Source organism: Schistocerca nitens, chromosome 4 (genome assembly GCF_023898315.1).
Source record: "Schistocerca nitens isolate TAMUIC-IGC-003100 chromosome 4, iqSchNite1.1, whole genome shotgun sequence".
Taxonomy (NCBI): Eukaryota; Metazoa; Arthropoda; class Insecta; order Orthoptera; family Acrididae; genus Schistocerca; species Schistocerca nitens.
The window spans coordinates 19283479-19301198 of NC_064617.1; the positions used below are offsets into that span (position 1 = coordinate 19283479).

A 17720-nucleotide genomic window follows, 5' to 3' on the forward strand; every position below is an offset into this window, starting at 1 on the left:
TCGACGGGCACGTGCACCTTCCGCCGACCACTGGCGACAACATCGATGTACTGTGGAGACCTCACGCCCCACGTGTTGAGCAATTCGGCGGTACGTCCACCCGGCCTCCCGCATGCCCACTATACGCCCTCGCTCAAAGTCCGTCAACTGCACATACGGTTCACGTCCACGCTGTCGCGGCATGCTACCAGTGTTAAAGACTGCGATGGAGCTCCGTATGCCATGGCAAACTGGCTGACACTGACGGCGGCGGTGCACAAATGCTGCGCAGCTAGCGCCATTCGACGGCCAACACCGCAGTTCCTGGTGTGTCCGCTGTGCCGTGCGTGTGATCATTGCTTGTACAGCCCTCTCGCAGTGTCCGGAGCAAGTATGGTGGGTCTGACACACCGGTGTCAATGTGTTCTTTTTTCCATTTCCAGGAGTGTATAAAAACGCAGTAAATGAAGCAGGCAAAAAGTAATACAAACGTCTCAAAAATGAGATCTACAGGAAGTGCAAAATGGCTAAGCAGGGATGGCTAGAGGACAAATGTAAGGTTGTAGAGGCGCATATCACTAGGGGTAAGATAGATACTGCCTACAGGAAAATTAAAGAGACCTTTGGAGAAAAGAGAGCCACTTGTATGAATATCAAGAGCTTTGATGGAAACCCAGTTCTAAGCAAAGGAGGGAAAGCAGAAAGGTGGAAGGAGTAAATAGAGGGTCTATACAGGGGCGATGTTCTTGAGGACAATGTTATAGAAATTGAAGAGGATGCAGATGAAATGGGAGATGCGATACTACGTGAAGAGTTTAACAGGGCACTGAAAGACCTGAGTCGAAACAAGGTCCCAGGAGTAGACAACATTTCTTTGGAACTACTGACAGCCGTGGGAGAGCCAGTCCTGATAAAACTCTACCATCTGGTGAGCAAGATGTATGAGACAGGCGAAATACCCTCAGACTTCAAGAAGAATATAATAATTCCAATCCCAAATAAAGCAGGTGTTGACAGATGTGAAAATTGCCGAACTGTCAGTTTAATAAGTCACAGTTGTAAAATACTAACGCGAATTCATTACAGACTAATGGAAAAACTGGTAGAAGCCAACCTCGAGGAAGATCAGTTTGGATTCCGTAGAAATGTTGTAACACGTGAGGCAATACTGACCTTACGAATTATCTTAGAAAAGAGATTAAGGAAAGGCAAACCTACTTATGTAGCATTTGTAGACTTAGAGAAAACTTTTGACGATGATGACTGGAATACTCTCTCTCAAATTCTGAAGGTGGCAGCGGTAAAATACAGGGAGCGCAAGGCTATTTACAATTTATACAGAAACCATATGCCAGTTATAAGAGTCGAGGGGCATGAAAAGGAAGCAGTGGTTGGGAAGGGAGTGAGACAGGGTTTTAGCCTCTCCCAAATGTTATTCAATCTGTATATTGAGCAAGCAGTAAAGGAAACAAAAGAAAAATTCGGAGTAGGTATTAAAATCCATGGAGAAGAAGTAAAAACTTTGAGGTTCGCCGATGAAATTGTAATTCTGTCAGAGACAGCAAAGGCTTGGAAGAGCAGTTGAACGGAATGGACAGTGTCATGAACATCAAAAAAAGGAAAACGAGGATAATGGAATGTAGTCGAATTAAGTCGGGTGATGCTGAGGGAATTAGATTAGGGAATGAGACCCTTAAAGTAGTAAAGGAGTTTTGCTATTTCTGGAGCAAAATGTCTGATGATGGTCAAAGTAGAGAGGATATAAAATGTAGACTGGCAATGGCAAGGAAAGCGTTTCTGAAGAAGTGAAATTTGTTGACATCGAGTATAGATTTAAGTGTCAGGAAGTCATTTCTGAAAGTATTCGTATAGAGTGAGCCATGTATGGAAGTGAAACATGGACGATAAATAGTTTGGACAAGAAGAGAATAGAAGCTTTTGAAATGTGGTGCTACAGAAGAATGCTGAAGATTAGATGGGTAGATCACATAACTAATGAGGAAGTATTGAATAGGGTATGGGAGAAGAGAAGTTTGTGGCACAACTTGACAAGAAAAAGGGATCGGTTGGTAGGACATGCTCTGAGACATCAAGGGATCACAAATTTAGCATTGAAGGGCAGCGCGGAGGAAAAAAATCTTAGAGGGAGACCAAGAGATGAATACACTAAACAGATTCAGATGGATGTAGGTTGCAGTAGGTACTGGGAGATGAAGAAGCTTGCACAGGATAGAGTAGCATGGAGAGCTGCATCAAACCAGTCTCAGGACTTAAGACAACAACAACAAACAACATGTTTCTGTTTGAAGTACCATGATTCATCTGGCTACTATTAATTTCTATACGAACTGTGAAATGTCTGCCAGTAAGGTCCGCCATCTTTGGCACTCCCGGCGTGTCTCCTCCATCGACACAGCGTCACCATGGAATTGCCAGCCATGTGGCTGGACCACACAGTGGGGCTACCCTTCACGCTCAGCTACCGTTCGGCACCATGTGGCTGGTGCCGGGCTGCGGCCCACCGAGGAGCTCCGCGCGGCCCCGCCAGCTCTCAACTTAGAATATTTCCAGGGCGCCACAACTCGCCCATTATCTCACATCCAGAATCCGATGAGCAGGAAGATTCAGTGTAGAGACTGATGCCTGCGGTAGTGGATTTCTTTCCTTTTGTTCCATCATGCTTATTCGAGGTGAAACTTGTTTTGGGTTGATCTTCTATGAAGGTCACATTATGACTTGATTGTTGAAATCAAGAAGAGCATGGAGGAGTCACACCAACTAGGTGAACAGACGCTGACCACTACCTAATAGATTCCACAACAGACGCTAGCGGATTTGGACTGCCTCTTCCGCCAGTTCCGTTGTACTGATGATCTTCGCCTTCACTGCCGTTGAGGTCTTCACCATATCCCTGGCAAGGGGCCCTCACGAGGTACTACCACCCAGGCCAGGTGAACCGAGGTTTTTTGCCGAGGTGTTACTCCTCCCCCTCCTCCTTTTTCAACCGGGCTTGGGACCGGCTTTGGCGGAGTGTATAATGTATTTATATCGAATATACCATGTTTTTCTGGATAATAATGTGTTTGATGGTTTCTATGTTTGTGGCTCCCCTTTAGCCGCTTTTCCTTCATCGAATCTTTTCCTGCCCTCTTTAAGTCGAATGCTGATGGCTTACCTTCGGTGGTCTGGCGTCAAGCAATCATTAAAAACGGTCGATAGGCAGGAGGGTCACTACATAAATTTTCTTTGTCGTGGGGCTGCATATCATGAATTAAATAGCGACTGAAATGAGTACCGCACATCCACAGACGCGCATTTATCATTTCTCATTTCTGTCTTACCTCACAGACATCTTACCCGAGAGGTCATCCCCATTTTCAATATCCTTCAGTCGTTATTTATAGCAGAAAGACTGTGAACATGATCGGATTAACCAGAGCACACAGGGACGCTCTCCCCTGGAACGGCTGTGGAGCCCCCTCGACTGACTGGAACTGACAGTAATTCTCAACTGTTGCGCAGATACGACCCACTGATCGCTAACAAAATAATGTGGCTGCTGGCGTACAGGGTACACAAATGCTCGGCTATCCATCCTTATTTATTTATTTATTGGATTATTGTTTGATGACGATACAAGCAACCATAACTTATACATATCACTAACAACTGTTAGTTTTGACTGTTATCCATGTACAAATTTAAATCCATTTATAGTAAAAGAAATATAATTTTTATAAAGTTGGTGTGTATACACATCGGTTATCTACGTACGTAATTAAATGAAAGTCTGCTATAACAGAAAGTGTATTATTTTCTACTAAATAAGTGTTAACAAAAACATTTGATTTTTTCTGTCCGATTTGTGTTCCGATGTATTGGGTCCGTGCGGTTCTCCGTCTCCGGTCCGCCCCCTCTGGCTGGCCCCTCCCTCCTCCTCCTCCTCTCCCCTCCCCACCCTACTGTAAGTCTAGATTCTGTCGTGGCATTTCATACGGGCACTCCTTATTCCTGGAGAGTTGATACACCCTAACATCTTTTGTTCTTAAGCCTAGAGGAGGCTCCTCTGCCACATGGTACTCACTTGATTGATTGTCCCACCTACCCTCTCTGACCTAATATTACATGCTTCATGTCTGCTTCTTCTACACAAATGCAAAGAAGATTCTCGATCAGTCTCAGACGTAAATATTTTTTTTAAACTACCGTTATTGAATTTCATTAGCGCAGTGGAAGGGAAAGACACTCCTGACAGGGTGTGCTTCGTATACCAATGTGTTAACAGGATCGCAGTTTGTATTGCTCTGTATGTTTCCCTTTGTGGTCGATTCGTCTGCTCCCACCTCATTCTCGTCGTCCTTTTAAGTCGTTGTATGAAGTCCGTGTGCGGTACCGTTGGACAACGTGCTACTCCTGACGCTGCGCCTTGTTCAGCGTTGGTCTGACTTCTCTTTGCTGATTTTGCAGCATACTGTCTTGTTGTATAATTCCATAAACAACTAGATTGTTGTGACACTAGGTAAACCGATTTTTCAAGGTTATCGCTCGCGAATGGGTTAAGTTAATAACTTTGTCCTGAATGCAGTTTTCTGTGTACGTAATTGCCTCTAAAACGACTACTAGCTCCGCCGTCATAAAAGATATTTCTACAAGTAATTTATAGGGTCGCGAAGCATCTGTTGTCTGGTCTATGAATGCACACTCGGTGCCATTTGCAATTTTGGCGACATATATATATATATATATATATATATATATATATATATATATATATATATATATATGCTGAGAATGATTACCATAGGTATCTTTCACAATGTTCGCTTTCAAAGTAATCTAGAACATATGTCGGCGCCTTTTTGTTGATTCAACAGCATCTGATAAAACAGTCGATCGCCACCGTACGAATATTCGATATAACCAACGCTCTCGTAAACTGGCTATATGTTAGCATGAAACGTCCCCTTAGAAAAATTATACAAGACTGTGCTTAAACTGACACACAATATTTTTAGCGCAACGCAATCTGACTTTCAAAAACCCCTACAAAAGAATGACCTTGACTAACATTAACCTATACCTTTCACAAATCACTTACCTCACCAAAAATCTTCGTTACTCGAACTACTGCAATACAGCGAGTGCCACTACTGCCAGCTAAATAAAAGATTCAAACTACGGAAGGCACTAACTACTGATAGGCATAGTTAGCAAATGAAAGATTATAATAGAGCACAAACAATGTATTTACCTTAATAGTCATAACTGACATCCAGTCTTGCAAATTTCAAAACTCCGCCATCTCTCTCCCCACATCCACCACTACTGGCGGCTCACCTCCAACTGCGCAACGCTACGCGCTGTTAACATCCAGTTGCCGCTGCCCAACACTACAATGGCAGACAACAATGCAAACTAACCACAGACTGCACACAGCACAGCCAGTGATTTTCATACAGAGCGCTACGTAACGTTGCCAATAAGAAAACATAAACAGCCTACTTACAAGCATGAATTTGGACGAGAGATAATGCAGTCGGAGGTGTAATGGGGCTTTTAATGTCTCCCATAACAGTGTATTTGTTCGCGTCGATTTCATCGCACCGACACAAACTTTATTCTGCATTTTGTGTGTACAGAAAACGGACGGCGGTAGGAAGAGTCGAGGGGCATGAAAGGGAAGCAATGGTTGAGAAGGGTGTGAGACAGGCTTCTAACGTACGCCCGATATTATTCAATCTGTACACTGAACAAGCAGTTAAGGAAATCAAACAAAAATTTGCACTAGTAGTTACAGTTCAGGGAAAAGAAATAAATACTTTAAGGTTTGCCAAAGAGATTGTAGTTCTGTCAGAGACACCAAAGGATGGTTCAAATGGCTCTAAGCACTATGGGACATAAAAACTGAGGTCATCAGTCCACTAGAACGTAGAACTAATTACACCTAACTAACCTAAGGACATCACACACATCCATGTCTGAGGCAGGATTCGAACCTGCGACCGTAGCAGCAGCGCGGTTCCGGACTGAAGCGTCTAGAACCGCTCGGCCACAGCGGCCGGCGCAGAGGTAGAGAGGATATAAAATGTAGACTGACAACGGCAAGGGAAACATTTCTGAAGGAGAGAAATTTGTTAACTTCGAATATAGATTAAAGTGTTAGAAAATCTTTTCTGAAAGTATTTGTATGGAGCGTAGCCATGTATGGAAGTGAAACATGGACGATAGACAGTTTAGACAAAAACGGAATAGAAACTTTCGAAACGTGGTGCTGCGGAAGAATGCTGAAGATTAGATGGGTAGATCGCGTAACTAATGCGGAGGTACTTAAAAGAATTGGGGAGACAAAACGGTTGATACGGCACATTCTGAGACACGAAGGGATCACCAGTTTAATATTGGAGGGAAGCATGGGGAGCAAAAATCGTAGAGGGACACAAAGAGATGAATACAGTAAGCAGATTTAGAAGGATGCGGGTTGCAGTAGTTAATCGGAGATGAAGAGGCTTGCACAGGATAGAGTAGCGTGGAGAACTGCATCAAACCAGTGTTCGGACTGAAGACCACAACAACAACAACAATTAGGGTGGAAGTGCTTGCAGATGCATTGCAAATGCATGCACAGTCCAGGTAGTGACGATAAAGTGCTCTGTAAATATGTAGAGCCACATTGCAGGCACCCGTTCCCCCCCCCCCCCCAATCCCCCCCCCCAATCCCCCCCCCCCCCCCCCCAGGGCAACACCTGTAACTGTTCGTAGAATATTTACTGCCGTTTCGCATTTCTGTTTTACTCTTCCAACATGTAGACTTCATATCAGTTTGTGACCTATTTCCAAGTCAAATATTTGATAGTTTTGTCGACTGGTAATGTATATGGGACTAGTTTCATTTGATTCAGTCCAGTACATCTTTGTCTAGTGAATGCACAGAGTGAGGTCTTCCTGGGAGATATAGACAGTGAATTAACAGGAGCCAAGACTGGAAATTCTCCATCAGTTGTGCTAATGCCTCGGTGCGTAAATGTAGAGTCTGTCAGCAAATTGCAATATCTTAGTGTGATCGCCCACTAAATAATTTATAAATATTGAAAAGCATTGACGACAAAATAAAGTATTGCGGCAAGCCAGTACTCATCATCCGCGGTTACTTTGTTAGTGGGCAATTTTTAATCATGATCCGTCGATGTCATAATAATAGTTGTAGATTTGAGCAAATCTTCTGAGCACATCGTAGTTAATCAGGAAATGTGTTGATATCGGTAGTGATACATTGTCATAGCCATTTATTAAATCTGTGAAAATCTGCAGTAAGTATCTATTTTCGCGTAGGGATTTGTGAATATCGCTTGTTAAAAGCATTAGAACTTCGTTTGAGGCCATTCCTCTTCCAGACCGAAATTGGGTCCCCCTCGGTGGGAGCCACTTTCTGCAGCGCTCCCTCTATTGGCGGAGCTTTTAATTTTCCGCCAAATTTATGTAAGTGGTATTTCTTTTTAAAAAAGTCCAACATAATTTTCCCCAGTTTCTTCTTAGCTTTTGATTCAAAGTACGTTTGGCATTTGCTACAGCACATTTAACTTCGAGATGATTTACTAATGTGGTGTATTGCTTGTATCGCCTTAGTGCCTCTTTTCCTCATTGGCTTTGGGTCTTGGCTTTCTGCCTTTCACCATGGCCTCGGAGGTTCTCTTAGAACATAAGACGTTCGCTTTGCGCACGTGGACTTCCTTGATGATGGCCTCTGTAAAAGCAGTATACGCTCCTACAGCGCCACGTGTATCCGCAATTACATATATGTTGTCTTCCACGTATTTCTCGTACGCCTTCTAGTCAGCTTTCCGTATATCCCACATATACATGTTATAACGAATTTCGGTAGACCGTTCCGGCCGTGGAAGCTTATTTAGCAGCGTTAGGTGGTCCGATTCTAGTGGGACATGCACTATGCACCGTGCCATTACAGGAGCCAGATAGATAGGCCGACAGCTGACTTTCCCCAACTAGATGTACTGATGCAGTTCGCCGAGTAATCGATCAGCGTTAGTAATTTCCTTTCATCGATTTTTTCCAGAATCGTGTTCCTCTCTCTATCAGCCCGTCTACAGCGCCATGCTCGGTGGTGTGTGCTGAGGTCTCTCGAAATCACTTTAGGACCGTCCACTTGCTGTAATACTGTTTATCGTCCTTCAGTAATGAGTCGTGTCGTCAGAGGAAGGCGCGCTGACGGACCATCAGCCACGTGTGCCTCCCGTCGCGGTCCGCTGCCAGGGGCGGTGGTGGGCGGTGGTACGGGGGCATCCATCCCAGCATTCACATCTCTACGATAAGTATCGTTCTTTGTCCTTACAGAACCGAGTGCTGACTACCGTACTTCGCTGAAGTTATAGGCAGCATTGCGGTTGATCAGGTGGTCCCTGGTTCGACTCTCAATAGATTCCTCAGTGGCGCTGTCCCAGGACTCCAGTGTAACTGTATTCAATATAGCCGGCCACTGAGCCACACCTGCCCTCGGTGAGATGATCAATCACAAGCTGAAAGCACATCAGTGAGTTACTTTGTCATTTAATGCGCTGGGTAAAACAGAAGGACCAGCTAAAGGATCGTAAAAGGCAAATGCAAATGCAAATGGCAGGTCAACATGTCGTGCTGACCCTTGTTCTGTTCTATTCTGTTGTGTTGTGCAGGACTCATTTGGAGTGAGGTGAAGCAGCTGTGGGACGTGGGCCTGGAGGAGTACGCCAACGACATGTGGAACGTCATCGACTTCGTGACCAACTCGCTGTACGTGGCCACGGTGGCGCTGCGCGTCGTCGCCTACTACCAGGTACGGTGCACACATCCACTACACTGTCAGGTACAGTGCGCCCGCCCCAGCCACCCCGCACCTACAGCGCACCCGCCCCACATACTGTGCACCTGCCCCGCATACTACTATGTACGCCGCGCCTGGCCCACACACTACTATGTACGGTGTACCTGCACCACATACTACTGTGTACAGTACATAGATACAGTGCCCCTTCTCTGCATACGACGAGGTACAACGCGGGCTCAGACATTTCTCTCCGCCTTTCTTATAACGTTTACTGGATTCTAAGTACTTTAATTATACTGTTATCTGAGTTTGCTTTTATTTCATTTTCCACTACCGAACATTTAGATGAAGGTACTGGATTCAGTTTTGTCCGAAATAAAGTATGACTTTGTTACCCATAGTTACCGCATCAGACTTTTATGCTGCCTAGTTTCTTCGAGGAGATCATCTGATTGCATCGTAAAACTTCACTGGCTCCTTGCTTCCACACCTCCACTAATTGTACTGGTTTATTAATTTTATTCTGATTTGGTGTCGAGTATTCTTTTTATGCGTATCAACATGTTGATCACAAAATGATAAGTGCAAGTGATGTAAGTGATGTGTTGTAAAAAATGTGGGTAAATAAACGCCGTAAATCGGCCAGCTGGAGCACGGGGACTAATGAACGTATCTCCAGGACCACACATGTGGGCAACCGACGCTGGAAATCACCACTGAAGATACTTCACAAATACAAGAAGCGAAACGCGTGTGGCAATAAACAAACTGCCTTTCATTTAGGTACATAAACGGAACGTAAATGAATTTTGAAGCAACTAAGGAAAGACGGAAAAGAGAAAAAATCACGATACAATCTGTCTCTTAAAAAACTGAGTAATAGTCACTATAAACTCAAGAAAGCGGGAGATACCTGTCTTCCTCTACTAGTATCTTTTTCAATATATGTATATTATTGGCAATGTTTATAAAGACGAAATGAAATGAATCTATTCGATTAAAGCATCGTCGTAAGACGCCTTCGGTCGTTCACTAGTCGTAACGGCAGTAAGTGACGTTCGCCTACTCTGCTCTGCATGTGAGGCTTAGCTTCAGCACGTATCTGCCTGTAACGAAGGTACACAGGATAGAAAATGATCCGTTACAGGCGCCTTGTATGTTAGTTGCTCAGTTGTTCATTTATTAGATCTGGCAGCTTAATACAACAATGAAACCTTACAGCTCTAGTTAATTTCCGGAACTATTTGTTCGCGACTCATTCGACACAGGGCACCTAATGCCCTCTCTTTACTCACAACCTTTCTGCTGACTCTTCATTACATTCTCTGAGCAGTTCCGTTTTCTTCTGTGTCAAAAACTGAGTCAGTACCACGCTGACAGGAAACAGGCCTTGATCCAAGGAGAAGTGAAAATTGTTTAGCATTTACCATCACAGGTCTTGGGCATACAATTTTCGAGTAACATAATCTCCTGAAGTATATTGTTAATCACAGAGTGGTTTGGTTTTTTAATATTATTTACGGAGTACGTTTGAATTCATTTTTTTAGTTATATGTTTGGTTGTATATATTGATTGTCCGGTAAAAAATACTTTTTGTTTTCTAATATCTTCGATATGTGACGTACACGTAACAAGTAAGTTCCATTTCCATTTCTTTGTGTGCTGTTGCTGCAGGCACAGTTTGGAGCACGTGCAGTAGTTGCTTTGACTGGAGAAGGAGATGAGACAATTTTATTTCTGTGTGCAGTATTGATGCTGCAGAGTGCTTGTTTAGAATGGCGAAGCCGATTTAAAATCCCGCAGGTTGTGAGATTAAATGTGGCTGTAGCCAGTTTGACCGCCCTTCGTACAGCCTCTAGCGACTTCCATCTCCTTTTCCACCCAAAAGTGCTCCTCGATCATCAAAATTTCAGCGACGACAACAAGCTCAGAGAAGATGTAAGCATACAGTCGACTACATAGGCGATAATGTTCTATACGAAGACCTGCGGAATGCTGGGATTCTGTAAAAAAAATAAGTAGTTTAAGATTGATAGTTTACATCCAATAAATATTTTTGTTATATCTATACTCCTTTTGTTTGTATTAATAACAGGACTGATTTTCTGGGTACACCTCACAATATCATTTGACTCTGTTCCTTGTTCACTATCACATATACAGCTGTTGCTGTAGTAATTACTTTGTTTGTAATAGTGAATACAATTGGTTGGTAGGCGTCCTCAAAAGGTGCAGCAAAGATGCCCAATTCCTTACAGAGATATTGACAATGTGATCGAATACATTTGTTCTTACCGTCCTTTCGGGACTAATGTGTAGGGACGACATTCTTGCCGTGCGAGTGGAGGTAATGCGCGCGTGTGTGTGGTGGCAGGTGCAGAAGGAGCTCGCGCTGCGCAGGGAGACGGAGGGTCCGGCGCCGCGGGACCTGCCGCGCGAGGAGTGGGACACGTGGGACCCGATGCTCATCGCCGAGGGCCTCTTCTCCGCCGCCAACATCTTCAGGTGAGCCGCGGCCGGCGCTGCCCCCGCCTCCCTCAAGTCAGCCCTGCGACGGTGCAGGGCTGCGGTTAGCAAAGCGCCTAGTCAGCGCCAAAGGCCTCCTACACAGCCCGCAACGTGTCTGCGAACAGTCAACAATTAGTCCAGATCTCCACCCTGCATTTCCAGAATTACTACTCAGTATCAGTAGGTAACTGTCAGCGTCATTTCACATCAGCCGAGTGAGCGGCGTAGCCCTACACACTCCACATTCATATTATCGTAATGAAATTCACATCAAAAGAAGTTTTCCCTCACTCCGGTTCCCAGAACTCCTGAAGATAGACGTTGACTGTGTATATTGTATCAGTCCCCTTCACTGTTCAAAGATGTCAGTAAACTCGCCCAAAGATGTAAACAACCGTTCACGAGCAGCGCCTATTAGACGGAGGGGGTCAGACAGCCGACCAGTTCCAGTCATCTCACCAGGAATAAGGTACACGGCTCGTGTTGTCCGCAGTTCAACCGTGCCTAGACGGTCAATACCGCGGTTCGATCGCGTCCGCATTGTTGCTTTGTGCCAGCGCACACTCCGCTGCAGAGTGAAAATCTCATTCTGGAAGGCTCGCATCTCGTGGTCGTGCGGTAGCGTTCTCGCTTCCCACGCCCGGGTTCCCGGGTTCGATTCCCGGCGGGGTCAGGGATTTTCTCTGCCTCGTGATGGCTGGGTGTTGTGTGATGTCCTTAGGTTAGTTGGGTTTAAGTAGTTCTAAGTTCTAGGGGACTGATGATCATAGATGTTAAGTCCCATAGTGCTCAGAGCCATTTGAACCATTTGAACAATCATTCTGGAAACATCCCCCAGGCTGTGGCTAAGCCATGTCTCCGCAATATCCTTTCCTTCAGGAGTGCTAGTTCTGCAAGGTTCACAGAAGAGCTTCTGTTAAGTTTGGAAGGTAGGAGACGAGGTACTGGCAGAAGTAAAGCTGTGAGGACGGGGCGTGAGTCGTGCTTGGTTAGCTCAGTTGGTAGAGCACTTGCCCGCGAAAGGCAAAGGTTACGAGTTCGAGTCTCGGTCCGGCACACAGTTTTAATCTGCCAGGAAGTTTCATGTGCAGGTCCAGTTCTGGTCCTGCAATACAATATTGTTATTGGCCAAAGACACTGTCCTTGACGTTGCCGTCGGTTCTGAATGCAGTCACAGGAACCTATACTACTGACAGGAAGAAGCTTGTTTTGTTAGATGTAAGATATAAATGTTTCTCTTTTTTATATGTATACAATTGTTCACATTGTTAGTGTGGTGTCACCGCCAGACACCACACTTGCTAGGTGGTAGCCGTTAAATCGGCCGCGGTCCGCTAGTATAGGTCGGACCCGCGTGTCGCCACTGTCAGTGATCGCAGACCGAGCGCCGCCACACGGCAGGTCTAGAGAGACGTCCTGGCACTCGCCCCAGTTGTACAGCCGACGTAGCTAGCAACAGTTCACTGACCACTACGCTCTCATTTGCCGAGACGGTAGTTAGCATAGCCTTCAGCTGAGTCATTGGCTACGACCTAGCAAGGCGCCATAATCCTTTGCTATATATATTGTGATGCGTGTACCATCAGACCAATGTTCACCAATTGTGGATTAAAGTTAAGTATTACAAGATATTCGTACTTTATTGCAATTCTCAAGACATTGTCCTGTTCCAGACCTCACGCCAATCTGCGTGAGCTTAACGCGTGCCTTTCGGCTACCTCCGAGTGGCGTGGCTGTCTTGCTACGCCACTACAGTTAGTATGATACTGAGCAAAGCGTGCAAGATATGGGCCCTGAGATTCTTACTACGAGGATATTTTCAGTTTAATACACTGAAAACATTATTAATCACAGTAGTCGTAATTATTACAGATATGATTATTTTAAGAAAGTATGTTTTTGTGTTCTGTTTTTGGAGAGTTTCAGTCTATGCAGAACATTACATTTGATAGATGCATGTCTCTTGAAAGTTGATTGGAAGTAGTGTATTGTGGGAATTATCTTTCTCTTTTAATTTGTAATTATTCATTGCCTGCAGGCACTTAGATTTACTCCCCAAAGTATCTCTTTTGATGAGCTATCAATTTAATGTACTTTTTGACGTAGAATGTTACACAATGACGTGTGATTTAATGTGGGTACTTCATACTTTCGTTTATTCCTTAATTACATTTATTATCTATCTAAAGTATTTTGAATCATTTTGTGTGTGTGTGTGTGTGTGTGTGTGTGTGTGTGTGTGTGTGTGTGTGTGTGTGTGTATGTGTGTTTCCATTGTTCAGTGGTAGATGCTGCTGTTGGACTGATATCCAATTTTAATTTTCATTACTGAAAAAAGTGCTGAAGAATCAAAAAATACATCTACATAGTAATAACAAATGAAACTGCTATTTTCTAGGTGTGTCTCAGTAGGTGGTTGCGTGAAATGAAAGGGTGTTTGCACGAAGAACACATTACTTGATCTCTTTAGGTGTCATGATCATAGACTGTTTCAGCTATAAATCATATTCGGCTGCAACCTGTGGGCAGCCATGCCTGCGTTCTCTACTTGACCCAAAGAAGGTGGACACGAAGTTTGGAGAAGATGAGGCACCTTGAGACAGCGAAGGTCGGGGGCAGGCTCACCGTTTCGGCCAAGAGTGCTGCCTGTTGGATGGAAAGCAGTATGGACACATACAGACAGATTATTCCAAAAGCCAGAAAAATCAGTTAGTGACAAAGGGAAAGCGGATGCAAGATACGATACCCAAGTGGAAAAGGCCGTTGGGAGGCAGTAGTGAGTGGATAGTCAGTATCCAAGCCGTACCCAACAAATCCTCGATGCACTGAAACCTAGGCAGTGGCCAGTGGCAATGATGGACAGCAGAAGCTGCTGGTGGAGCAGCAGACCTTCATCTACGAGAAGACGGAAACAGTTCACATGGTTACAGTTGAACAAGGACAGTTGGTCCTCGTCTCAAGTTCTTAGCTGCATGGTAGTTGTCTCCTGTAGAGCATTTCAAGTGACCACTGATTTAGTAGAAGACTGAACTATGGCAGTAACTGCGCTCGTCTCTAAGTTAGGCATCCAAGTTAGTGAATCTAACACTGATTAGAGCAAGCCATTAGGTGGCCTTGTGTCTAGGTAGGGTGATGTCGATGTGTAATAGGACAGCATAAGAGTGAAAGGGGCTCCAGTTGATGTATATGTGTTCGTGGGATTGTTGGTCAAACACCTCGCATATAAACAGTTATGTTAATCCGTCGCAGCTCTCCATGCTACTCTATCCTCTGCAAGTTTCTTCATCTCCCAGTACTTACTGCAACCTACATCCTTCTGAATCTGCTTAGTGTATTCATCTCTTGGTCTCCCTCTACGATTTTTACCCTCCACGCTACCCTCCAATGCTAAATTTGTTATCCCTTGATGCCTCAGAACATGTCCTACCAACCGGTCCCTTCTTCTTGTCAAGTTGTGCAACAAACTCCTCTTCTCCCCAATTCTATTCAATACCTCCTCATTAGTTATGTGATCTACCCATCTAATCTTCAGCATTCTTCTGTAGCACCACATTTCAAAAGCTTCTATTCTCTTCTTGTCCAAACTATTTATCGTCCATGTTTCACTTCCATACAAATACTTTCAGAAAAGACTTCCTGACACTTAAATCTATACTCGATGTTAACAAATTTCTCTTCTTCAGTAACGCTTTCCTTGCTATACTCGATGTTAACAAATTTCTCTTCTTCAGAAACGCTTTCCTTGCCATTGCCAGTCTACGTTTTATATCCTCTCTACTTCGACCATCATCAGTTATTTTGCTACCCAAATAGCAAACCTCATTTACTACTTTAAGTGTCTCATTTCCTAATCTAATTCCCTCAGCATCACCCGACTTAATTCGACTACATTCCATTATCCTCGTTTTGCTTTTGTTTCCACAAAAATAATAGTGACTTATTGTGAGACTCATGCACATGGTTGAAACTCCATTGTTTGCATGCTATAATTAAGTTGCACAGTTATCATTGGAAATGTTCCTACCAATTGCCCTCAGGTGATGTACCCCTCGTTTCTCTTGATATATTTTACTTCAGTCAGCAGATTTTCCTGTATACTGTTGTGTATTTATGAGATGATTGGTGTCACAAACTACAGCACTGTACATGTTTACCCTGTACTGTCCAAGTTTTGCAGGAATGTACACCATGAAGGGACACCGTCCCCTGAAAATACATTGGTGCTCATCAGCTGTAATTTGAGGTCCAGGGACATAAAGCGAAATGCATGCGTCAGTGAACATTTCAGACACTGCCCACATACTGTGATCCACAAACTGTTTTTTTTTTTTTTTTTTTCTTCTCTTGCTCAGTTCGTCGTCGAACCGAGTGTACAACAGAATATGACGAAATCCTGAAAAGCCCGTACTCATCGGATCGAAATACGCTCAAAGGTTTTCCACGTGCCTTGTGTAAACCAGCTATTATTATTAGTAGACCAAAGAATACCCGTTCTCCTGTGGAGCCAAATTAAATCCAGCATTCAAGATGTGAGTGTAGAATTTCACTGTAATCTGCGTGATTACTGGTTTGTATTACTGTTACACTCTGCATGTGATTGGTGATAAAGGTTGAGACAATTTGTTCTTGTCTGTATTTGTGATCTAAAGCGACGTGAGATATGTGTATTATGCTCCCGGAACCCTGATTACAGACATCAGCTGGTACCTGTCCACTTCCAGATACATGAATAGGCGCACTAATTTCCTAAATACCGTTATCACCTTCTTCACATTCGTTAACATTCACGTCATCTCCGACCTATGCATATCTTCCTGTCACAGCTACCTCAGGATCACTCATCCCCAGTGTCAAAAGTTGATTCATTATCACTATCAGTCTTACGTACATCTGCTAAAACTTGCTCCAGTCTGTAGCCGTTTTCATAGCGCAAAGCGTACTTTTTACTTGTCGCTCTTTTTCATGCCTTTTATGCAATATTAGTAAATACAATATACTGAGCGTTATTTTGGTTTCTTTTCATTAAAAGTAACGAATAACTGAAAATAAAGAAGTTGCTGCATAAAGATTTGATTTCATGATTCTCTGAACACCTTCCCGTCCTCTTTACGCTGCCCCAACCGCTGCCTGCAGACTACGCTAACATAAACGTTTCATTTCTCAAGCGACCCGCGCCAAACATGTCACTTTTTCTAAGATCTTGTCCATCTAGATCTCCCACTTCCGTCACTTTCTTGCCCCACTTATGCCAAAAATTTGACGATGACGAGTAGGCGCGATCATCTTATAAGTGATGTAGTTGAACTATCTCTGCAGAAGAAAGTGCGATAATGTCTGTGAAAGAGAAAAATCTAATTCCTATGGGAACATAGTGGCAGGGTAATAATAACCCGAAGTGGGATATGGAATGCTACAATATCCTGGGAAACACTGCTATAAGAACTGAAAGAACGTTAAAATACAGGGAGATGATAAGTCATGGAATATCGATATACACATGTACAGATGGCGGCAGTGTAAGATGGGTGGTGAAACAGACCAGGGCAGAAGAAGGTGGGAAATTTCAAGATTTCTGTTACCATTGTGATAAGTCAGGGCATACATACAGATGAGAAGTATACCAGGACAGTAATCTGCGAAAAATGTCAGAGGCATGGACATAAGGCAAGGGACTACCGAACACACAGAGATTATATATGTAGTAAGTATAGACATACAGCGCGCCACGGTAGGAAAAAACTCAGGAATACTCCGGGGAAAAAGACCGGAAACTAACCAGGAGTTACACCAGCAGTCTCACATCACATCAATCAAATGAACCAAGTTTGAGTTATACTGTGAGAGGCAGAAAATGACGTAATGACAGCTGATTGACAGGAATTCAGTAATGCACTGAATGCAATTAATATGCTTGAGGTGCGAAGGTAGAAAGGGATAACACGTGGAACAGTCAGCTCACTTGGGACAGTGATGCCGACTATCGATAGCCGGAAATGTGTTGGGAGAACAGAAATCCCACGTTTTGAGGAAGGAAGTATACATTCCAGAAGCTCTAGTACTAAACATGCAAGGAGAGTGTTTTATCATTGTGTCGGTCACCAATGCGGAAGAGTGTATGTGTATGTACTAAAACGCTATGCGAGAAAATAGCAGTAAAGGGGCTGCGAGATATGTCGGAACACCCACGACAGCCGAGGACAGCCAGAACACACAGGACAGGCAGGACAACCAGAACAGACTGGACAGGAAGGACAGGCAGGACAACCAGGACACCCAGGACAAGCAGGTCTGACACGACACACAGGATCGCCAGGACTCGCTGCCAGGACAGCCAAATCTGCCAGGACAGATAGGACTGTGAGGACTGCCAGGAGTGCCAGGACAGCCAGGACAGGTAGGAAGGGCAGCCATAACACC

The 17720-nt window shown here is 44.1% G+C and overlaps 1 protein-coding gene across 1 annotated transcript in view; it reads left to right on the forward strand.

Moving 5' to 3' along the window:
• Window positions 1–17720, forward strand: part of LOC126251374 (transient receptor potential-gamma protein-like) — a 586511-nt gene that overhangs the window by 330808 nt on the left and 237983 nt on the right. Inside the window, exons 7-8 of the mRNA XM_049951758.1 lie at window positions 8664–8803; window positions 11170–11300. Coding sequence (XP_049807715.1) covers window positions 8664–8803; window positions 11170–11300 — 271 coding nt within the window. The remainder of the gene's footprint in view (window positions 1–8663; window positions 8804–11169; window positions 11301–17720) is intronic.